Source organism: Lygodium microphyllum, chromosome 28, assembly GCF_053477565.2.
Source record: "Lygodium microphyllum isolate KBCC chromosome 28, Lygodium_microphyllum_v1.1.10, whole genome shotgun sequence".
NCBI classification, from domain to species: domain Eukaryota; kingdom Viridiplantae; phylum Streptophyta; class Polypodiopsida; order Schizaeales; family Lygodiaceae; genus Lygodium; species Lygodium microphyllum.
In genome coordinates this window covers 6,935,162-6,960,893 of record NC_141162.1, presented here as the reverse complement: position 1 = coordinate 6,960,893, position 25,732 = coordinate 6,935,162, and the positions used below count along the sequence as shown (strand labels likewise).

The following is a 25,732-nucleotide window of genomic DNA, read 5'->3' as shown; positions in this document are numbered from 1 at the left end:
AGCATAGTGGATCCTAATCAATAGGTCCTAGAACTCAACACTGGTTTTTCTCAAGATGAGGATATCTCGATTCCTCTAAGGGGGAGAGTATGCGATGTGCCCAAGTTTCATGCAATAAAATACTCCTTATATTTTGTCACTAGTTCTAACCATGTCTTAATAATAAGGATAAAATACATTATTGATGAGGTGTTATTTACCAATTCATAAGTGGGAGGTACTTAGAAAGCCCTCCCAAAACAAGTTTATAAAAACTATATTTGTAGAATAGAATAATAAGGGCTAGCTTGATGGATAGCCACTTGGTAGTTAAGCATGCTTGGGTGATGATATTTATGGGATGGACGATCTTTTGGGAAAATTTTCCTACAAGCAAATGGTTGCTCTTTGCGTATACCCAATGGTGCCAACAAAGCCTTCGTAGCTTATTGTGAAGTATGCCAAGGTTGACATGCCAAGGTCTATGCCTTGGTCACTACCTTTGGCACCTTAGTCATCATGAGCTACAAGAGGGATATTGCTCAACATGGTCATTATGATTGAGTGATGTTGGACCTCTTTTCTAGTTTCCAAATGAATTAGAATCTTCTTTATCTTCTTTTTTACTTTTCCAAGGCATAAAGAATTAGGTGACATTGGACCTATTTTTTAATTTCCAAATAGATTATACACTTCTTTTATTTCTTTTTTGCTTCTCCATAATGCAAAGAGTATCACCTTGCTTTTTACGTTGGTGTTTTGAAATAGACCCCCCTTAATATCATCGATGATGTAAGCTGAAACACTAAAAGCGACCCCCCTCCCCCTTGCCATGAGGAGTGGTCACATAGAGACATCACCAAATAGAATATGACATCCTAATATTGACAAAATGACCTACAATCATCACCAATCTTTGCACCTTTGATAGAACTCCCCTACCTTGGGTACATGTCTCTCATAAAACTATATGGTGATTATCTTGCTCATCGACTTTCCATACCTTACTCTCTAATTCTTATCAACCCTTCTCTCTACCCAATTGCAATACAATGACCCTAAAGAGAAAGAGTACAACCATAGTAGAGTAAAATTTAGCCACAATTGGAATGGAGCAAGTGGTGACAATGAGAGCATAGCCCCTCTTTTATCTCCATCATTGGCTTATGGGGTGACTTTGGGTAAGTTATATTTTCACTAGAGGAAATACCTCTTTTTCATATCTTCAAACCAATTAAACCCTTATTTTCAAAGAAGAATATGTAAGACTTTTGCAATCATTGAGCAATAGAACTATTGCTTACTTGTTGCTTTGATTCAATAGATGCAATTAGTAAAAGCTTTGTTAGGAAAAGATTTTATTCTTTGTCTTGATATATCGGTTTTTATGATTGTGCTTGTAAATTAATGAAAAAGCCATCAATGGATTGAGAGCAACTATAACTAGCCCCAAACACAATGCGTTGAGTTCCACCTATAGGAACTAGATTCGCTACACAAGTATTTGGAATAGGCCACAAATGAGAGGTCTCTTTGCAAGGTGTGACCGATCACCTGAGAATGTGATAACTAATAGGGCTCTAGGGAGACCTTCACAAGTCTAGGATGGGACTAGTGACTTGTGAGCTTAGATGCATTCTGAAGGGTCCCTATACTGGTTAAGGGATATAGTGAAAGCGTGGTATTGGTAGTTCTAGTCTAGAGTGGTCTACTTGGTATCAAATGGGTCTATCCAAGGTAACACTTGTATCGACAATTCTAGTCCAAAGTAGTTTACTCAGTATTGAACCTAACTATCCCAAGTGATTAGGGCAGTTTTGTCTAGGGCCAGTTTTGTTCACTCGTTTGAAATAAATGATTGCTTTCACTTATTTTTGTATACGTACTATGAAGGCTTGTAATGAGTTTGTAGAGGGATCGATGTACTACTCTCCCTAGTTTCTCACTCTCTTTGACGCAAGTGCAATGCTTGCCTACTTTGAGTTTTGATTGATCACATAAGTGTCATTCTTAACTCAATGCTAGAAAGCTGTTAGCAACTATAGTTGAGTCAATAGGAACCTTAGGTCAATTCTCATGGATTAAGTTGGACTCCCCCTTGTGATATGGACCCAGAAGCAACCTAACGATTTCAACTTGTGTGTTCCATGGGATTCGATTTGTAACACATAGAACAAGTGACTTGGAGATTACCTAACATTACTGCCTGGGTTTCCTAGGTGTATATGTCTCACCTATCACAATCACCCGAAGGAGATATGCTTTGTTGTCCTATAAGTATACTTTGTGTGATAGGATTGTCCTTGAGCTCTTTTACAGATAGCAAATTCAAATATTCCTATGGTGTTGCTCTTGCCTTTGTATTTACATGACGAGCTTCTTGAGACACGGGACCTAATAATATCTTTGGTTGTGCCAAACCTGATTGGTTTTTCAGTTTTGTGGTGATTGAGGGTGATATAATACCTTGCTTAGTGGAGAAAGCATTCGTAATCAATATGTTGGTAGCAACAAGTAATGGCACCGTGAAGGTTCTCAATAACATTGCTATGAAACACCGGCATGGTGCTGTGCTTTGTGTAGTCTAGGTGCAGAACACTAGTATAGATTACACACCGGGAAAAATATGAAAAATATATAACAGCAAGAGAGAGCGCTTAAATTGCCATTTGATGCTTCACTAGAGAAAGATGAATATATATTAGACATTACACAAAGTATATTACACATAGGAAAAAGACACATAACAGCAAGAGAGCTTTCTGAATGTGGTTCCATTCGATGGTTCAGAGAGAGAAATCAAATTGGCCGGGAAGCTGATTGAGCAGGAAGCAGGAGCATAGAGAAGAGAGCAATGTCGTCCGGGAGCGGGCTCACGTTCAAGCTCCATCCCCTCGTCATCGTCAACATCTCCGATCACTACACGCGCATCAAGGTGCAGGAGCACGCCGGTTCCTCTTCGTCTAACCACACGCCCCTGCGAGTCTTTGGCTGCCTCCTCGGTGTCCAAACCGGTCGCACTGTTGAGATCTTCAACAGCTTTGAGCTCAAACTCGATGATTCAGCCGAATGCCTCGACCGCGCCTTCCTCGACAAGAAACAAGAGCAATGTAAGCGCCGATCCTATCACATATTTCAGTCTTCACCAGCAACTAGCAGCTTTATATCCGTATCTTGTCAGATTAGGTTTACTGCTTAAACGTTTACAGAGATTATATTCGTGTATTGCACCAAAATTAGATTGCACCCCATACTATCTGATTTTTCAGCATGCTATAGTGCTGTCAGCACACGCTCGCGTGGATGCACACATGTGTGCACACATACATTTTCTTGCCTCACACTATGCACATTCAATTCATTGAATAGCAGTGTGCTAGCCGTTCTCCCTAGCACTAGTGCCCAACAATCTTCTTCTTCCTCTTTTTTTTTTTCCCCCCCATAATAGGTAATTGTATTAATTATGAAAAAAGTATAAGATTACAAGATACAAGATGGCTCTAGGCCATTATGTAGAAACTCAACTCTCTTTTACAAAAGGTTAGATAGCTAAAATACACGGATCGGACACAACTTGTGACCACGCCTCTTGATCCCACTATCCATGTTTCTAAGGATGCCCTCTCTTTGATGAGTACATCTATAGATCTGTGGTAGGAAAACTCCATTGGTTGATTCACACCAAGCTAGATTTAGTTTACTCAGTTAGTTTACTTAGTCGATATTTCATTGTATCTAGGATGCCACATTGGATTGCATGTCTTCGTGTTTTGAGATATTTGTAGTATACCTATTCTTATGGCTTGACTTATGGTTCTGGTTTATGATTGCAAGGATACACTAACTCTAACTAGGTAGGAGATCCTGGCACCCGGCCTTTCCATGGTGGCCACCTCTTTATGATGGATACAACACCCATCTCTTGGGCCAGCCATGAGCAAGAGATGCTAGTGGCTTTGACGGGGCTGAGGCTAAGTATAGGACTCTCTTTGATGTTAGCACGGAGGCTATCTACTTGAGGAGCTTATTGGCGGCACTTTAATTTTCATGCGACTCTCCCACTGTTGTCTACTACGATAACCAAAGCGCCATTGCCCTTGCGGACAATCCGATCATCACATCATGGACGCAGCATATGGGAGTCCACTTCCACTTCACTAGAGAGTAAGTTGAGCTAGGCACGATTCGTCTAGAGTTTATGCCTTCATCTAACAATTTTGTAGACATATTGACCAGGGCAGTCAATCGGCCAGTGTTGTAGTATTTGTTACACACGATTGGCTGATATACCCTTCTCTACTTCTTTAGGTTGACTGAAAGAGGGTGATTCCCTCGAGCTTTTCCTTTTAGTTTGAGAGGAAAAAACTTTCTTCTCTTGGTGGTGACACGATGTTGTTTATAGTTTTTTTTCAGACATTATACACATTGTACTTTGTAACTTCATCTACATCATCAGGATGACATAATTGTAAAAGGGCACTTGAGCAAGTGAACAATTCTCCTACAAAGGCATTGTTCAAGTGATACCATTGCATAGTATTTTGCACGGGTATGATCACACTTGTATTGTCTATTCATAACTCCAATGCATTGGCATTCTGTTTTGTAAACATGTATCTATGCGCATTTATCCATTTTTGGTCTTTTGGAGTGATTGACTCGAGATCCACTATATTCATAGCATTGCACATGGCAGTCTCGCTTGCTTGCTTACCTCCGCTAACTTGCTTTCTGTGCATCTTTTTTGCGTCTTGATATACCAACCATATTTGCTTCACACATGCTAAGCCTATTCCTTCGTCGATACCTAGTAGTGGTAGGGATAGCTTACTTATTTTGTAAAAGTTGTTGGCTTTGATAATTTGTCTTCCATTTGTTACTCAATCGACTGCTACTCACAATTTTTGAAACAAATACTCATTTAAAAAAACAAAAAACAAAAACAATAAAAATAACTAGTTCATTGTAGTTCCATCTGCTTTTGCAAGACTTGGTGGGCCATTGGGCAGTTGATTGTTAGAGTGTAGTGATTGAATGTAAAAGTGTATAGACAAGGTTGAAAGAAAATTAGCATGAGATAGAGGAGAGAGAAGAGAAAAAAACACAGAAATTTGCAGTCAATGAATGCTGAAATGAAGAGGGCAAATATACAAGGGCTAAACATAACAAAATAATGCCATAAAATAATGTAGATGGCCAATAAAATTGGCCGACTTGATAAAAAAACTGCTGATTATATAAAAAATGAATAAAAAAAATCAGTGAATAGTTCTCTAGTTGCCACGTGGCATCATCGTCTACTTGATAAATTGCTTGTATACTATGCCTATTGAAAATGCCCATTTACTGACAAGAATAATGAATAATGTTCTCCAAGAGTATCTTCAAGAGAATTTATGCTCCTCATCCCTGTTTGAGGTTGGAACCTCTACGAATTGAACATCTTGACTTGCGTAGGTATCCCACTTAACAAGATTGTACAATCGGTAACCTTGGGACTACGAGTTATAGCCCAGAAACACCTATCTTCGGGAAGCTGCTTCAAATTTATCACATTGTGTCTTCAGGATGTGGACATAGGTGTCACAGCCAAAAAATCTAGAAATAAGAAATATCAATATTCAATTGAAAGGATAAGCTATAAGTATCTCTTTACCTCCTTTTCCTCAAATGCTTTTGTTTCTCATGGTTAAACTAAAGTTCGAGTTGTTAGTTTGCTTATGTTAGTTATGTCAGTCAGTCTTCTCCTAGTTGTGAGCTCCTGCTAGAGTCTTGCGGAGACATAGGAGCTCTGACAGTTTAGGTGCTTTTTCTTTATTTGTAGGCTTCCTATATGCATTCCCAAGCCAATTTTTGCTTTTCACAGTTTGCCTACACTTACTAGACATTGTCAGTCATCTGGGATTTTTTCAAGGTCACCCTTATTTTTTCTGGTATTTTTCTTTAGTGACCAATATTAAATGCTGGTCGGCCAACTTTTTTGGAACCTACTTGTGTAGATCGCCCAAATTTTGGCATTTGTGGCTATATATAGACAGCCCTTCCACTTGGCGGGCGCACACACACACACACACACACACACACTCTCTCTCTCTCTCTCTCTCTCTCTGTCTCTCCAGTTTTCACTCCTCCCTTTGCAAGTGCAGACTCCGACTCTCCATGCTTGGTGCTACCATTGTCGTTAGCCTGATACGTACTAAACATAGATTGACATTATTGATTATTTTATACAATGCAAATGAATATCCAATATAGCATCAATATTTGCATGTATCATGGTCTATTATCCATGCCCAACATCAACTTTAGCTATAAAAGGAGCCATCAAAATATGCAGTCATCATGGATAACAACTCAAAATAAAACTCTAGTAGTCATTTCCGATATCCATGTCTAAGTAAATCCGTGATAAATGATGATTACAAAAGTCCCAAGACATTTAGGGTGTGGCATTTGTGAAAGTTTAAAATAGGTGTTCCATACATTTATGAAATGCCTAGGTATGAAACGAGTTTCCTAACCTTATGAAATGAGTTTCTTGGCAACTATGATAGTCACATTAATTCAAAGATTAAATGTGAAAAATAACATAACATTTAATATTACTTCCATATTAAATTTAATGATAATATTAATATTAAATCTTAGAGACAAAAATTATTGTCAATTAGATCACTGATGCTTGTTCTCGCTACAAGTTTTCAGCTTTCGACGTCAATTTGCCAACCATATGCTAAGCTAAAATATGCTTTACAGCTGATTAGCATTTTTAAACAGCCCCAAAACATGCACAATTAATGAGAAACACAAATTTGGTGCATAGATCGAGAGTGTTTTAGTGGTCCTTGAAACCCTAATTTTTGGGGCACCCTTCAACATCTATAAATAGATAGGTTGCCCACCAGTCAACCTTATCCTTTTGTGCAGGTTTCTCACTCTACCGCGTAGATATCGACCATTAGCCATCTACCATCTGTTGTCTAGCCATCACTAATTGCAGCCTATAACGATCCAGCCCTATGCAGCTTGTTTTCAGCCATTGCCCTGTTGTTTGGAGATCTCCATGTCTTGCGTCATCATTGCACTTGATTAGTCTACGTTTTCAGTATCTGGTGTTAGGGGACAGATTGCTGCTATCTCTCCCACTGGGCCACTACTGTAGTATGTTCGTTTTTGTTGTCCACCAAGGACACCTTGGTGATCAGCGTTTGGTGTTTTTTGCACTTTGACACTCCAACTGGTGGTTATTGCACTTGGGGTCTATCTCTGGTGGACATTACTCTCCGATATTGCATTGCTTTGTCCTTAGGCATTCTGTACACACTTACGTTCATTTACAATATTCACTCACTTTTGAGTTTCTTCTCTTTGTGTTTGTCTCTGTGTTTGAGTTTTGAGTTTTTGCGTTTTGCGTTTCATGTTTAGGGTTTGAGTTTTACTTGTCTCTATTTGAGTCTTTGTGTTTTAGTCTTGGTTGTACATGCTGTATTTCCTCAGTGTAAACCCTAGCATATCTTCACATGGTATCAGAGCCGCTGCTCTTCTAAAGAGTATCTTGTGGTGATTGTGGAGGCTAGTCTTTGTTGGGTTGACTCATGCCTACGCTCACAGAGGAGTGTTGGTGATCCTTGGTAGGACGTTGAGGCACTTTTTACTCTATTTGCGAGAGGCTTTTCCCCCCCTAGATTTATTTTATTTTATTTTATGTGCCTATGTTACACAGTTTGGGCACTTATCATGTGTTACACCTTTCGGGTGTGAACACACTCTAGCAACCCTAAGGTTTAAGGGTTGTACTTTGTACTTACACTATTCGGATTATTGCATTGGGAGTTGTGCCTTCACTCTCACACACTCTCTTCACTATCAACTGTACTCTCAGCTGAGCTTCGATCTCTATGCATTTTCTCACCTCGCAATTGGTATCAGAGTTGTCTGCTCAGCCCAGCTCGTTGCCACCGCTAGTTGAGCTGCTAGCTCTCAGTTGTCTTGAGCTCCACAGTCACATGCGGCATTTAGCTCCACCAACAGCAAGTAAGGTCTCTATGCAGAGCTGCCCTAGGCCTCTAGTTAGGCGCCGCCAATCCGTCCAGTTTGCTAGCTTGCACCGCCGACACCAGCCCCCTCCACTTGTTCCTTGTGCCCTGCGTAGCTGCCCCATACAGTGCTCCTGTCTGTGCCACGAGTCTTTGTAGTGCTTTTGTCTGTGTCGCCAGTCGCTAGCACTATAGGTGGTTGCCTCAGTACCTATTGACTTGCTAGCGACTGATGGCTCAGTACCTATTCTCCGTTAGCACTACTTATTGTGTTGATAGCCATTGATGGCTCTATTCTCTGTTTGCAGGATGCATTTTTTGTGAGACAGGCATTAAAAAAAACTTCTTGTCTATTTCTTCTTTGGCAAAGTGTGGTTTGCAAGTCACCTTTGATGATGATAGATGTATGGTTAGAGATAAAGAACACATAACTTTGGTTTTGACTGGCACTTTATGTCATGGGTTGTATGAGTTGGATGCTTATTCAGTTGATCAGTCGATCTATCTAGCATCTACTTTCACTTCTGCTATGTCACAGGCAGAGTTGTGGCATGCTCGCATGGGGCTTGTAAACTATGGTAGCTTGATGCTTATGCAGCGTACACAGATGCTTGAAGGCTTACCTCTCTTGGAGAGATCTCTTGAGCATATAAGCCTAAGGAAATATAACATTTCACAACCAACAAACTGGCCCTCTTGACCTTATGAAATAAAACATTAGAACCTAATGTAAGGGATGCATTTTGGGAAAAATGCATTGTTTTTCATTTCCTTGTGATGTTGCTTTTAAAGCAACTGCTAGATTACAGATTGTGCACTTGGATATATGTGGCCCTATGCAAACAAAGTCATTGGGTGGTTGTTACTATTTTGTCACTGTCATTGATGACTTTACTCGTTTTTGCTGGGTCTACTCTTTGGTGAAAAAGTTGAGGTGTATGATGCATTTTTGGTCTTTTTAGCACTTGCTGAAAATCAATCTGGCTGTAGGATGAAGACTCTTTGTTTGTAATGAGGAGGGGAATACATGTCTTCTATGCTGAATAATTTTTTGAAGCAGAGAGGCATTGTCCATCAATACACTACTGGTTATACTCCACAGTAGAATGGGTTTGCAGAGAGGAAGAATTGGTCACTCATGGAGATGGCTAGATGTATGCTAAAAGCAAAGAGCTCGCTACATAGTTTTTGGATGGAAGCAGTTATGTGTGCTTGGCATGTTTTGAACATGTGCCCTACAAAGGCATTAAAGAATGTCATGCCTTTTGAGGCTTGGAACAGCTGGAAACCTTATGTTGGACATTTTCGTACTTTTGGGTATCTTGCGTATGCTCACATTCCCAAGGTACTAGGAAAGGAATTGGATAACAAGGTTGTTAAATGCATTTTTTTGGGGTACAACAGTGAGAGCAAAGGATCTAGATTATATGATCTTGTCTCTAAGAAGATATTTGTCAGTAGGGATGTGGTTTTTGATGAAAAATTAGAACGATCCCTTGCTAGTTTTGATACAAATCAGGCTGCCAATGATGTATTTGAAGGGTTGCTGCCCATTTCTTTTGGTGATACACTGGAGCTTTAACAAGTGAACTTAATGTTCAGCCAACTGCTCCATTGGGTAATGCAGAAAATTAGCCTCTGGCTGATCTGAATATTCATCAAGATGCTGAATTTGAAGTTCAGTAGGAGCTTGCACATAGTTAGGAAGCTAGGCAGATGCCTAGATGGTATTTGCAGACTATGAAAGATAGTCATTTGGATGCTCCTATTGCTGGTCGTACTAGAAGGCGAGCTCGTATGCATGATGGTGCATATATAATGGAGTTTGTTATGGCAGTAGATACACTTGATGACGAGGAGCATAAATGTTTTGACGATGCACAACATAGTGTGCATTGGATGGCAGCAATGCAAGCTGAGTTTGATTCTATCATAAAGAATCAAACATGGGATTTAGTGTCCTTGCCTGTTGGGAAGAAAGCCATGGGTACAAAGTGGGTCTGTAAGCTGAAAAGGAATGTTGATGGATCCATTGACAAATATGAGGCCAGGCTTGTGGCTAAAGGCTATGCACAGAAGAAAGGCATTGGCTATGAGGCGACATTTGCTTCTACATTCCGCATGACTACCATTCGATCTATGGTTGCTTTGGCTGCCCATTATGGATGGATTGTGCACCAACTTGATGTAAAGACTGCATTTTTACATGGGGAACTTCAAGAAGAAGTATTTGTACATAGCCTAGTGGTTTTGCAATTGTGGGATCCGAACACTTGGTGTATAAGTTGAAAAAGGCTTTGTATGGTTTGAAGCGAGCCGCCTGAGCTTGGTATGCAAAGATTGATGCCTTTTTACTCAGCCAAGGGTTCATAAACAACACATCAGAGTCTACACTTTATGTATGTAAAGAGGGGGGATCCTTGCTGGTCATGTCTTTATGTTGATGATCTTTTGCTTATAGGGACATATGTTGATCATATTTCAGTATTCAAACAAAATTTGCAGCAAACTTTTGAGATGTCAAATTTGGGGCTTTTGCACTATTATTTGGGCATTCAGTTCATTCATGATGCTAGAGACATTGGATTATCACAATCTAGATACATTGATAGACTTCTTGAGAGGTTTGGCTTACAAGATTGCAAGCCAGTTTGTACACCAATGGAACCTAGACTCAAGCTGTCGGTGCATGATGATAATGATTTGTTTGATATCCATACATATACTCTGGCAGTTGGATATCTCATTTACTTATGCAACACAAGGCCAGATATTCAGTTTGCAGTTTCAGCCTTGAGCAGATATACGCACCAGCCATGCATGTCTCATTGGCAAGCTGTCAAGTGTGTTTTTTGTTACTTATAGGGTACTTGGACTCTTGGATTGCTTTATGCTAAGGGGGGACCACTGAAACTACATGCTTACAGTGATTCAGATTGGGTTGGTGATTTCGATTCTCGTTACTCTACTGGTGGTAATTATTTCTTTCTTGGCTCATCTTGCATCTCTTAGCTTAGCAAGAAACAATCCACTATTGCCACATCGTCATGTGAAGCTGAAAAGAAGGTAGCTTTCACTACCATAGTTGAATGTGTATGGCTAAGACATTTGTTGGCTAATTTAGACGTATCTATCACGGAGCCCACTCTTTTGTTTATAGACAGTCAGAGTGCCATTGCTGTGGCATAGAACCTAGTGTTTCATGCACACGTGAAACACAGAGAGAATCACTATCACTTTCTCAGAGAGAGGCTACATATAGGGGATAGCAACTTTGTATATTGTCCTAGTAACAACAATGTGGCAGACATCTTTACCAAAGCTCGTTTCTGCGACAAATTTGAAGCATTTTGCAATGCCTTAAATTTGATCTCCTTTGGTGGATGATCCTTGTATGTTGATCACTCTTCACTCTAGGGGGGTTTGTTGGGTTTGACTCACGCTTACGCTCACACAGGAGTGTCGGTGATCTTCGGTAGGACACCGAGGCATTTTTTACTCTCCCTAAGAGAGGTTTTTTCCCCAGATTTTTTCTCTTTTATTTTATGTACCTATGTTATACAGTTTGGGCACTTATTGTGTTTCATAGCAGCTAAGAAACACGTTTCTTTGAATTTGAAACTTACGAAACATTTTTGAAAATATGAAACGTTTTCGAGAGTAAGAAACATGGATTTTTTTTTGTGAGTTGGAACCCAAAACTTGGGTTTTTTGACAAAAACTATTGGATAGTGTTAAACATGATAATGATGATGTGTAATGACTCGTGAGGGCTCAAGATTTTGGATGAGAGATTAATTTTTTTGTGATTTTATTTGGTTATTGGACTTCGTTAATCTATTATCTATTCTTGTCTTGAGAGTTGAATATTATACGACTTTAGTCTTATTTATGAGTTATTTATGATATATTATGATTTATTCTCGATTTTGACATTTTGTCAGTTTGTTTTGAAATGAGAATCATGATGTTGCAACTTGACTCAGTCCATATTGTAGATAGGCTATTTACATGTTAATTTCAATTTTCTTTGTATGATATGTATGAATCATAATGTTTAAGTTCTAAACCATAGTATAGCTTGTCCAAAGACTAACTTTGACATAAGTGACAAGTCAATAATGGATCATGGATATGTAGCACATTATTCTCGATTGACTCTATTATCACTCAAGCTCAATTGGCCATTCTTTGTTTAAAAGAGAGTTCCATAGAGGTTTAGAACCTCTTTCCCTAGTCAAAATTATTAAAAATCCCTATATAAAAAAACTTGCATTTTTTATTTTATCCCCTCTTAAAAGAAACTTATGAAATACGTTTCTGACGTTTCGTTTCTAAACATTTCTGACGTTTTTGGTTGCTATGTTGTGTTTTATATCTTTCGGGTGTGAACACACTCTAGCAACCTTAAGGTTTAAGTGTTGTACTTTATACTTGCACTTATACTCTTCAAATTATTGCATTGGGAGTCATGTCTTCACTCTCACACACTTTGTTCACTGTTAATTGTACTCTCAGCGTAGCTTTGATCTCCGTGCATTCTCTCATCTTTTATAGTCTTTGTGCGATACATACACGCGACTCAATTTTGACTCATAAAGTCTTAGGCACCTTTTTCTTCGGATCCATGATGCCCCATCAAGCTTCTCCATTATTGGAGCCTCTAAGAAGGCATTATGGTCTGGAGAAGGAGATAGATGCATCTTTACCTTTACCATCTTCTTCTTCTTGTTTTGGTCATCTTACAGATGAAGAGTGTGAGGAGTACATGTGCATCATATATAGTTCAGTTTACACTCCTTCAACGAGTGCTACTACTATGTCTAGACTGATTGATAAAACTGGCCATCTCTCTAATCTTGGAGGGACCATGACATTTAGCACGTTTGGCGATCCATCTCCTTTTTCTTTGCCAATCCTTGTGTTAGTTTCGTATAACCCTTTTGAGTCGTATGAGCTAAAACTCTCTCTTGTTTCTTCTTTTGGTGTGCAGGAGCCGGATGGTTTTTAGTATGTTAACTTTAATAGAGGAGGCTCTCAAAGTAGATATATCCTTTATCAGGTATGTCTCTACCATTTGTTTCATCTGAGCAAGTAAACTACACTTTTTCAACTCCCTCCTATCTGACCACTATTTTCTCCACATTTTGATCTACTGACATCTTCATTCCAAAATCTTGGATTACATTACACTTTTGCTCAAAGCACACTAGGGGTTAGATCTTCATCTCTGCTTCTAATACCTTCTCATTCTCCCTCCCACCATTTATCTACCTTGCATTTTCTCCACCTCTTGGTGCATGGTTAGGGGGAATGCCACCCTTTACTAGTGTACCTTCCGTATATCCCCACTTTACCATATCCTTCCACTGTGGGGCGGTTGTGATGGGAATTTCCCTTACTACCCGAGACACTCACAAACCCTCCACATGGCCTTTCAGAAACAAGGATATCCATCCTCTACTTATGGATTGTCGTCACACATTCCTTGGGTCACTCGTATGTAAGGATTTTCATCCATTGCTCCCTGTGTCCCTATCCCTCTATCATGGGCTCCACAGGCAGTTAGCATGCCCATACCCAATCCTCCCTCTTGCTCACTTTTGGATTTGCTATGCATACTTCTCATATGCATGGTGGGCACTCTGGAATTACTTCCCAAGTGTACTCCACTCCATCTCCCTATATCCATCCTATCGCCATTATACACCTCCATCTCCTAGCACTACCATTTGTAACCAGCCTTCCTTCCGTGGATGGGTGGTAAATCCCTGATTACAACTTAATTACGGTAGAAAACATTTAATGCAAATCTGAAAATATTAATTTACCTACTAATCTTGGATAATGCACACTCGATTGGCCCCAAAATTGGTGTTCCTTTGGATATTTCTTTAGCTTTATTGAAGAAGAAGTTGATTTACAATGGGTTTCTCCTGATCCCCTTTGGCAATCCAAACTCCCCTTGCTGTCAAAGTGACCAGCAAGTCTTCAATCTATTTTGCCCTTTGATTCGAGCACTTAATTAGCCTTCACTCACTTCATAGACGATGGAAATGCCCCAAATTCAATGGCTGGCTAGTCCTCCACTTGAATTTAACTAAAATTCACCTTCAGTCCTGTTGAATCCAAGGATTGGAGCTTCCAATTTTTGGCACGCTTCCCAAGGCTGCTGCTAAACCCTATTTTCTGCCCTAAATTAGGGTTTACAGTAGAGAAATTTGCAATTTCTTAGCCTCCAGGGGTCCAAATGTTGAGATCTTCAGAGTAAGGCTGTGAAATGGTTGGGAGATGAGAGAGAAAGCTGTAGAGAGAAAATTCAGAGTTTTGTCGTGAAGAATGATTGAAAATCAGTCAAATGCAGCTGTTGCCTTGCCACAACAGCTTTTAGATGCAAAGAACTGAAGAAAATCAGTCATTTACTGTTGCTGCGTTGTCTTAACAGCTTGTAGATGCTGTCACCTGCTGTTGATTGGTCTTCTCCTGCCCCTAGCTGTCTCAAAAGGTCCTCCAATGGCTGCAAATCAGACCAACAGCATCTCCTCCCTCTCTCTTGCAGGCTGAATATACTAAAAATGTCTCTCTCCAGTCTCTAAAGACGTTTTTCAGTCTTGCATAAGCATTTTTGACAAGTGGTAGCCTTTGCAAATGGTTTTTCCAACATTAGTCATAATTAAATATTAAATTTCAGTCTTTAAATATTGAAAATTACTCTAATAATTATTTCAATGACTGACCAATAATTAAATTGGCTAGGCAACTTCCATTCCCGAGTGTCTCTGCACCATCTTTGACCATCAGATTGGCGTTAGGTACCATTAAACGCCACTTCTCCAGTGTTACCAACTGATACTTATGGCCAAATGAATGACCTAGGCCAACAACTGGCACCATATATCACCAAGTACATGTGCGGCATAACTTATAGTAACTTTTGCCTTGACACTTTCATGCGGAAGTCCATCAGATTTTTCAGCCAATAGACCTTGCTGGCTGCACTTTTTTGAGCATACAATTCTTCAAGCCTTTGCCATATTGCATATCCTGAATTCAACTTCTCAATGTTAAAGAGCAAGTTGTCTGACACAGAGCTCAATGGTAGAGCGAGCAAGCTCATCCAAGTCATCCCACTCGTGTTGTTCCATGTCTGCTGGTTTGATTCCCTTTGTTTTGATGGGCTTTACATGTTTCTTCTGTATTGCTGTCACTGTTTTAAGCCATAATTTGCAGACCCAAACTAACTAACTAGTCACCAAAGGCAAGCCTAAATGTGACACAAGTGACCACAATACACAAGAGTACCAACCAACAATGAAAATTCCAAGATTGCAGAAATTTCAGATTTGCAAATAGATTTTCAGAATTAAAAATTGTCTTTTGTTGTACTCCCCTAAAATTTCACTGCAATTTTTGCTGCAGAGGCATCCTCGAGTACAAATTTGACAATTTGGATCAAAAGGCCTAAAATTTTAGAGGATAATCCGTTCATATTGCATCAACACACGTATCCAAGTGCATACACCAGGCAATGCTTGCACAAATTGATGAAATTCTGCAAAAGCCCCAAATTTCTCAGGTCCGGTGTATACGAATTTCATTGAAATTGAAGAAATTTCACTGAAATGTGAAAAGCCCAAAAAGTCACGTCTTCAGCCCGGTCGTTGTGTCTGCCCGTCACGTCCGTGCTGAGCCCAGTTGCGTGTCGCCTGAGCTTGGTCACTTGCAGAATGTCGCCTGCAGCATGTCGCCTGCAGCTTGTGACGTGCCGACTGCTACTCATCGAGTCCGTCTGCTGTTGCAGGTAAAGGCGCCTCCGCCTAGCCGCAAGTGTATTACTACTCTGACAGTACCCGCCACTGCACATTGTAGGTGGCGGGCGCCCGTCATAGTCACTTATTCTTTATTTTTTTAGTGACAGTTTGAATAAAGGAATGCCTGGTCACACATTGTGGTTGTTGGAGTTCCCATTTGTGTCTCTCTCTCTTCTTGCTCTTGCTCTCCGCCATACCTCACTTCCAAGCAAGCTTCGATCTTTCTCACCTTTCAATTGGTATCAGAGCGAGGCTTCCTAACTTCTTGAGCTTGGTTCGTGGCATTCTTAGCTTCCATTCAAATACCTGCAGCATTGGGTTTCCTTCCCGGCAGCCATAGCCGACCTTCTCGAGCTCCCGTCACTCCCTAGCTTCTTGAGCACCTTCCTAGCCTATTGAGGCACCCTCAGGGCATTGCTACAGAGGTATTGAAGTGTTCTTTTAGTGTTTTTCTTCAGTTCTCAGGTTGCAGTCAAACAGGGCAGCCATAGCTCAAACCCTTGGAGCTTGGATCTTGCTCCCTCTTGCATTTGGGCACTTGAGGCTTGTTGTGGGCCTCCCTGGGTACCCCCCCGGAGCCTCCAACCACTGCCGTTGAGGCCGCGTGGATGCACAGGAGCAGAAGAAGGGATCAACAAATTTGCGCCATTTTTTTGGCTTTTTTGGACAGCACATTACAGCAGCTCACCTACTCCTCATTGATGGCTATGTCATGCTTCTTCGGGCTTGGCAATGCACTTGGCAATGGTCTCTAAATTCAGTTGAAGTCTCCTTGATCATTGACATCAGTTTTGGGTTTTGATCTATACATTCCCAGGACTGTTTACAGCAGTCCCACAGTCATGTTATGCAGAAGTAACATTGGCATCTAATGCTATGCTTGTTTGGGCACTTCTACTTAACCGGTTTGGTACCTATTGATGCCCGATTGTTTGGGTGATGCAAAGTACATGTTATGCCATCATTTTGGACTGATTTTCTTACTGAAAATACTCAGTTTTGAACAATAAATCACTGCTGTACCACAGTGGGCTGAAGCCTATTATCTCATGTTTGGTTATGCCTATTGGTTTCGGGCTATGTCTTTGGGATATGCAATGAAGTATTGATCTTCAGGGTACGACATCGAGCTTGTCTTTGGTTCTAGAATGCTTTTGAGCTTGTATTAAGCTCCGACTTGGTTGTTCTTCATCGGCATTTGGCTTCAGTTGGCATGCTTTGGACCGGTCTATGTCTATTGTCATTGCTTGACGTTTAGGCCTCTTGCATTTATGCTTTGGTCAGATATGGATGCCACTTGGTTTGCCCATGCTTGATAGTTACTTGGAGCTTTATCTTCAGATGTATTTGAGCATGTTGGATGTACTGGGCATTACATTTGGTTGTCAATTATATGCTCTTTGAATGCTTTCAAGCTTATACTTTACGGGTCTGAGATAGCTTGGGATTTATGCTCCGGATGTACCCTCATGGGATTTGGCATGTTTGATGCTATGTATTTGATGTATTAGAGCGTTGCTTGCTCTCTTTGCATCTGACTTCACTTCCAGTGGGGGTCTCTTGGTATATTCAGATAAACGAGTCTTATTTACAGATGAGCTTGAGCTTGTAGGACAGCTACATGCATTTGCTCTCTTGAGAGCTTTATGTCTACAGTTTGTCTATAGTGGACTGATTTGATACGCCTATTGGGGCAGGCACCTATCTTTGTCACAGGTTTGTCAGTTTTGTATGCACCTTGGATGGTTATGTATTGAGCTTCTTGCTCTATCAGTTATGCTTGTGCTTGGTCTCTTCTCTTACCCGGAGACCCATTACATACATGACTTCTGGACCTATGAGATGTCTTTTGCCTGACAGGTTATTGGTTTGACAGTTCTTGGTACCATCTTGCCCCTAGAAACTCACTGTTGGATGTATCTTGTTACCTGGCAGCTGCAGTGATATATGTATCAGTGATTGCTTCATTTTTGAGACAGTTTTACATACTGTTGCCATTTATTACAGCAAGCTGAAATTTGCAGATTTTGAGCACTTCTATGAGGGTCATACTTACTATTTGATGTTATCTTGGTTATATTTGGTGGACAGGTGCTTCTCTTGGTGAAATCCACCCTTTCAGCCAGTTTTAGCAGTGGTTTTAGTGCATTTTTTGCTAATTACAGTAACCTGCAATTTTACTTTTTTGCTTTGATTTGGGATAGTATGGTTGGTCATTTGAAAGATACAACTCTTTTTAACATTGTCAAGTTGGATGATACTACCAACTATGGGAATTGGAAGTCCCAAATATGATAGGTTTTGGTGCAGAAGTTGCAGATAAAACCTTTGCGTTTCAAGGGTGTTAAACCTGAGGATATGGATGATGATGTTTGGATGGAAGTTGATGAGCTATACAAGTCTATCATTATTTTGTCACTCTCAGAAGAGGTTCATCATAATGTTGTTGAAGATGAGAATTAGAGTGCATGGGATTTATGGGAGAAGATTCAGGAGCTTTATGCGCAACAGAGTCTTGCGTCACAGATGTATTGGCTGAAGCAATTAATGGACCTTCGCATGAAGGAGGGGATCTCCCTTTCATCTCATTTCAATCAGTTTCATGCTATCATGAAGAGTCTGTTGTCACAGGGTATTGAGTTCAAAGACAACTTGCATCCGTTGTTTCTGCTTAGCACCTTGCCTGAATCATGGGATGTCTTCCGTACTGCCATATGCATGAACAAGCTTGATGGATTGAAAATCAAAGATATTTAGAGTGCTTTATTGACTGAGAAAACCAACAGGAGAAACAATGATGATTCCCGCTCTGGTTAGAGGTGGCAGAAATGATAGATATGATAATGATCATAAGGGCAGGGACTCTCAAAAGTCCAGGTCCAAGTCATGTGGTCGTAGTAAGTTCCGTGGACGGAAGTCTGATCTTACATGTCATTATTGTGGGAAAGCAGGACATATTAGGCCGCAGTACCATAAAATGCGTGATGATAAGCGCAAGGAAAAGGGAAAAGAAAAAGTGCAGAAGTCTTCTGAGCGCAATATTGCACCTGCAAAGTCCAGTGTGAAGATAGAAGATGTTAATGTTATGTAGGCCACTGATTCAGATGATGATTACATACTTGCAGCTTTTTCATGCGATGTCATACAGGCTTCTGAGATATATTCTATGTATGTGCAGTGCTGGCTCTTGGATTCGGGTGCGTCCTTTCATGTGACACCTTGTCGAGATTGGTTTCATATCTATCGTATCATGTCTGGTTCTGTGCGCCTGGTGATGACAAGTCTCTTGAGATTGTGGGCATTGGCGATATTAGGCTACAGTTTCCTTTTGGCAGTTCTTTTGTTTTGCATGATGTACGCCATGTACCTGCGTTGACTTACAGCCTTATGTCAGCTGGACACCTTGATGATGCAGGGTATTTTGTGTCTTTTGAAGACTCTGCATGAAAGATTACTTGTGGCAGGCTTGTACTTGCAAGAGGTGCCAAGTCTGGCAGCCTCTATCCCTTACTTGTATCAAGAGCTACATTGGATCATGTTTTGTCTGTGGGTTCTATTCCCCATGTATCCCTTTGGCATGCTCGTTTGGGGCATATGTCTCTTAAAGGAATGAAAATGCTCTGTGCTTTGCAGTATCTTCCGCCTTTTGACTCTTTGCATTTTAATTCTTGTGATTATTGTTTGTATGACAGGCAGACTAGAAATACGCATAAAAAGTTTGGTAAGAAACGCATGGGTGAGTCCTTGGCTCTTGTGCACTCAGATGTATGTGGGCCCATGCCCTGTCAGTCACTTGGTGGGGCAAAGTACTTTGTTACTTTCATAGATGATTACTCATGTAAGGTTTGGGCTTATTCCATAAAAAGGAAATCCGATGTCTTAGACACATTTTAGCGTTGGCTTGCATTGACAGAGAACCAGTTTGGGAAAAGGGTCAAAGGCCTAAGGTGAGATAATGGGGATGAGTATGTATCACGTGCTTTTGAGCAGTTTTGTGATGAGTGGGGTATTAAGCGTCAGTTGACCGCCCCTTACACCCCACTCCAAAATGGTATGGCTGAACGCATGAATAGGACCATTCAGGAAAGGGTCCCTAGCATGCTTAGCTAGGCTGGCTTATCGTAGCACTTTTGGGCTGATGCAATTACTATTGTAGTGCATCTCATTAACAGGTCGCCTAGCAGTGACATAGACTTTTAGGTTGCAGAGGTGGTATGGGTAGGCAAGCCCCTCTTATGATAATTTGCGTATCTTTGGATGTGAGGCATTTTGCCATGTGCCGAAGGACAAACGCAATAAGATGGATCCTAAAAGTATCAAATGCATTTTCATTGGCTATGGAGATGCAGGAGAGATGGGTTACCATCTACAGGATCCGTAGGCGCGGAAAGTGATTTGCAGTCATGATGTCATCTTTCATGAGGACAAAATGCATATGCAGTCTGAAAAAGTGGTTGAGGTACGTAGAGTTATCTTTCAGGAGGAGCTACCTGCTTCCGTTCAGCCCGCTCCACGGCCAGCTAGATAGTGTGCAGCATGACCTGATGCTCATGGCCCAGATGTTAGACATGCTGATGTTAGATAGAATGTTGGTTAGGCAGCATAGCGTGGATTGAGGCGTTCTACTAGAGATAGACGACCTCTTAACCGTTTTGCGCCCTCTATGGATTATATACTGGTTACAGATGCAGGAGAGCCTCTCACTTATGATGAGGCTATGCGCAGGGGTGATTGTGACTCTTGGGAGAGGGCTATACAATCTGCGCTTGACTCATTGCATAAGAATCAGACTTGGATTTGGTTTCCTTGCCTCAAGATAAGAAGGCTTTGCCATGCAAGTGGGTATACAAGCTGAAAATTACCTCTGGACACCCCAAGCCGGCATACAAGGATCGATTGGTTGCTAAGGGTTTTAAGCAGGAGCATGGTGTTGACTTTGATAAAGTTTTTTCTCTTGTGGTTAAGATGACCACCCTACGCTTAGTCTTGGCCTTGGTTGCACAGCTTAACCTGGACTTGTACCAGATGGATGTCAAGATGGCTTTTTTACATGGGGACTTGCATGATGAGATTTACATGGAGCAGCTTAAGGGCTTTGCAGACCCTGGCAAGGAACACCTATTGTGCAAATTAAAAAAGAGTCTATATGGCTTGAAGCAAGTACCTAGGGAATGATACCATAAGTTTGATGCATTCATGCAGTCACAGGGCTACAACCGCAGTGCTATGGATCCGTGCTTGTACACGAAGAAAGCCCGTGATGGTTCTTTACTGATTTTAAAACTCTATGTGGATGACATGCTTTTAGCAGGGACAGCTCATGAGGAGCTAGATGCTCTTAAGGCTCAGCTCAAGAAGAGCTTTGAGATGAAAGATTTGGGACATGCCTCTTCTATACTTGGTATGCGCATTACGCGTGATAGATCTCAGGGACTACTTTATCTGTCACAGAGGGAGTACATTCATAAAGTCCTTGAGTGCTTCCGCATGCAGGATGTTAAGCATATTGGCTGTCCATTACCTTCTCATGTGAAGGTTTCACAGGCCGATTGTCCGTAGACAGACGAGCAGAGGGCCGAGGTGGCCAAGATTCCCTATGCATCGGCCATGGGCAGTCTTATGTATGCCATGATAGCCACGTGTCCAGATATTGCTTTTGCAGTTGGGATTGTGGCACATTATATGGCTACACTTGGCAAGAAACATTGGGATGTCGTGAGCCTTTGGCTCTTATGCATTGAGATGTATGTGGACCCATGCCCTGTCAATCATTTTGGGGTGCGAAGTACTTTGTTACATTTATTGACGATTATTCACGTAAGGTTTGTGCTTATCCCATAAAGCAGAAATTTGATGTCTTTGCCGTCTTTCAGCATTGGCTTGCTCTGTAGAGAATCAGTCTAGGCATAGGTTGAAATGCTGAAGGACAGATAATGGTGGTGAGTACGTCTCACGTGCCTTTGAGCAGTTTTGTGACGAGCAGGGTATTAAGCGTTAGTTGACCATCCCTTGTACCCCTCTACACAATGGTATGGTTGAGCATATGAATAGGACTATCTAGGGGAGGGTCCGCAGTATGCTTAGCCAGGCAGGCTTACCACAACATGGGCTGACTCCTGAGCCTGGGAGGTTGGGTGCTAGTAGTACTCTGGGTTACGACCACATCCCAAGGATTGGCATCCCATATCACTAGCCCAAATCATCTTGGTGTTGCCAATGGTTCAAGAGTCCAAGAGTGGTGATCACACAATCAGCAGCTAAGAAACACGTTTCTGAGAGTAAAAAACGTAGGCTTAAACATAGTTTTTTTTGACAAAAAATGTTGGGCAATGTTAAACATGATGATGATGATGTGTAATGACTCGGGAGGGCTCAAGATTTTGGATGAGAGATTGATTTTTTTGTGATTTTGTTTAGTTATTGGACTTTGTCAATCTAGTATCTATTCTTGTCTTGAGAGTTGATTATTATACGATTTTAGTATTGTTTATGAGTTATTTATGATATATTATGATTCATTCTCGATTTTGACATTTTGTCAATTTGTTTTGAAATGAGAATCATGATGTTGCAACTTGACTCAGTCCATATTGTAGCTAGGCTATTTACATGTTTATTTTAATTTTATTTGTATCATATATATGAATCATAATGTTTGAGCTCTAAACCATAGTATAGCTTGTCCAAAGACTAACTTTGACATAAGTGACAAGCCAATAATGGATCATGGATATGTAACGTATTATTCTCAATCGACTCTCTTATCACTCTAGCTCAATTGGCCATTCTTTGTTTAAGAGAGAGTTCCATAGAGGTTTAGAATCTTTTTCCCTAGTCAAAACTATTAAAAATCCCTATACAAAAAAACTCACGTTTCTTATTTTAGTCCCCCTTGAAAGAAACTTACGAAACACGTTTCTAACATATTGTTTCTAAATGTTTCTGGTGTTTCTGGCTACTATGACTAATGCTACTAGTGCCCATTTGGATGTCTAGGGACATAACATCCTTAAATTGGGGGATACTAGTGAGGTGCCCAAGCACAAAAAGCCTTTGTAGAAAAGGTTATGCTTCTCCATGCTGGATAGAAGGCTAGGACATGATCAGTGTTTGACTTGAGAGTGGATTGTGAAGAATGGGTAATGCAAACACAAGAAATGCAAAATGTATGACACATAGAGAACACAATTTGTAGAATGCTGAATGAGAATGAATGTATGAGCATATAGATGATAATTAGGGGGCCTTGAACCTCCGCCTCTCAAGGATTGGGGCTGAGGTGTTTGAAGCTGATGTTGGAGTGTGTTGTAATCAACACGGATCTCAAAACACAATATCAGCAGTCCACAAGGCTCTAATGATGTCTGACAATGATGGCAGCAGTGTATGTGGGTCAAACAACAGAAAATACAGGCGAGGGATCCTCAAATGCAGATCAACAGCTGAAGATGATGTAGGAGCAGGTGGCAGGTCAACAAACTGTAGATGATGATGCCAGCTAGAGAACAGCCTCTAGATCAGCAAAATGCAGCAGGACAGCAGCTCGAACAGGTGAAAATCAGGTCGCTTTCTATTGATGACGTGGTAGGCTGGGCACCATTGGGATGTTCTCTAGGTGGCCGGCAGCAGCTGATGTAGGCAGTAGCAGGAGAGATGGATGAGGGATGCACAAACAATTGACTATTTGTGGAGGATTTTGGTGCATGTGTCCTACTGTTTAGAAATAAAGCGATTTATTTTGGTAATTCACATTAACTGCCTTTTGGGGCTTTTTTTGAGGGGAACTAATTAGGGATTAGTGCATTGTAATTGCAAACACTAATATTAATGGCTCAACATGGGTTGGATCACATGTAGGGATACTGTGAAACCCACTTTCTAATGGACAGTTATGGACCAGAATTCAATGCAAATTCAGGGTAAGATGATAGCTGATTGGTCATAGTTACAAATCTACATCTTTCACAGTTTGGAATCTACATTCCTAGCTTAAAATAAGCTGGCAAAGGATATCATTTAAAATTGTGAAAGAGTGTAGGGTAGGATAAGTCTAGCATAATTTTGATATTGACACTTGATAGGTCTGGACTTTGAAACTTGTTTTGGAGACCTTAAGGTCAATATATTAGGTAGGTGTGCAAAATGCAAGAAAAGATTTGTTTGGGGAGGAAACTGCAGTTGGAGGTCAGGAATCAAATACAACAAATATACGAATGAATGCAAGTTCGAATAGGATGTTAGAGAATTCAACTGGTTTATCTACTGCTTTTAGGAGACCATATGCAGGCATGGGTTTTTCCTCCTATTTGATGAGTAACCCTAGTTCCTTTTTTGGTGCTTGTGGTTGATAGCCAAGAAGCAGCTGTTGTGTGGCTGTACTTTAAGCATGTTCAAATTACATGGTCTGCACATTCAGCTACCACTTAACATTAAGCACTTTGGATCTTTCCTACTATTTTGTGTGATGGAAATTCTTAGATATTCTGGACACGTGTATTTTCTTTATCAGTTCAGTTTTGCCTCAATCTCTTGAGATTCTCCCTTGAAGATGCATGAGTTGCTAACTTGTTGAGGTCCTCACCTTTGAAAGCATCCTTGCAATATTGGCACATCTTGTTGAATATACTTGGGGCTGATTGATGTACTCAAAAGACACAAAAGCGTCAATTCATTTCTAGTTTTGGTTGTTTTGCCCACGTTTGAAGAAATTTTCAAGTTTCAAATAGTTGAGATAAGGATCTTGTATATGCTGGTTATATCTGCAGATAAGAAGGTCTTTCCAAAGTATGACATCTTAGGGTGGTATTCTACTGGAAGTGATATCCAGGAGACAGACATGCTGATCCACAAGGCTGTGAGTGCAGCAATCTTGGATTTTTAAAAATTTAACTCTAGATGTAGGCTGAATGTTGGAAAGTGAGATATGGGTTTGACTCTTTATTAGCAATTTCTTTTTCTTCTAAGCACACTTGCCATGCGACTTCAACATGTAGTATGTTGAAATTCATCCTAAAGATATTGTCTGAGGGGAAAACTGGCAAAAGAATCACCAACTTTGCACCAACATTCCGAGTTGTGTTGTATCTTTGGACAGCACTTTTTCATTGCTGCCGTTTGAATATATGTGCCTTGCGCTTTTGCTTTTGTCCTTATCCATATCTTGTATAACATGCTGGTAACACAGTTTTCATAGTACAAAGGTGGCCTGATTTCGTGAACATACTTTCTTATGTGTGCAATGGTTAATCTACGTTGTTGATAACCTAGTTAGTTTTCAGGCTTTGCTTCTATTAGTCATTGCTAGCAATTCAGCAACCAAACTCAAGCAGGCAGCCAAATAGTACTAGTAGGAAAGGTAAATGGGTGGAGTAATTGAAAGTGTGCTGGATGTGTATCCTCTGTGTGTGCGTGTGTGTGTGTGTTTTTGAGCTTAAGATGTTTTACATGCAGACATAAACAAACATTCCACAAAAAATGTGTGTGCCTGCCAGGTATTGCCCAAAAGTATTGATATCCTTTGTGGTAGCCACTGACAGATGCTAAGTGTTGAAGTGTCTCTAAGATAACAGATTAAACACCCACCTAGGATCCAACCTGCGCATGGGACACAAAACAAGATGCACTCACATAGAGAGTATCCTATGTATGTGAGTGAGATCTTCATATTTAGACATCTATGTATCACCAAATTTTCTGGAGCAAAAGGAGTATTCCATAACATCCACCTAGGATTCAACTTGCACGTGAGGCACAACACAAGCTATACTCACATAGAGAAGGAAACATAGAGGGATGGACATTAGATTCACCTCTTAGTCATAGAGCCAAACAGGCACTCTCAAAAACTTTAGACTAGTAGCATAACAGACCAAGGTCATGTCACAGGGATTGGTGTATCGTACCACC

At 40.6% G+C, this 25,732-nt stretch overlaps 1 protein-coding gene across 1 annotated transcript in view; it reads left to right on the top strand.

The window, feature by feature from the left end:
* The first annotated feature begins 2,676 nt into the window (after positions 1 to 2,676).
* The window catches only part of LOC148011159 (COP9 signalosome complex subunit 6-like), an 81,585-nt gene continuing 58,529 nt past the window's right edge, over positions 2,677 to 25,732 (top strand). Inside the window, exons 1-2 of the mRNA XM_087670698.1 lie at positions 2,677 to 3,089; positions 24,592 to 24,680. Of these exons, the coding sequence (XP_087526824.1) occupies positions 2,834 to 3,089; positions 24,592 to 24,680 (345 nt within the window). The 5' untranslated portion in view covers positions 2,677 to 2,833. The remainder of the gene's footprint in view (positions 3,090 to 24,591; positions 24,681 to 25,732) is intronic.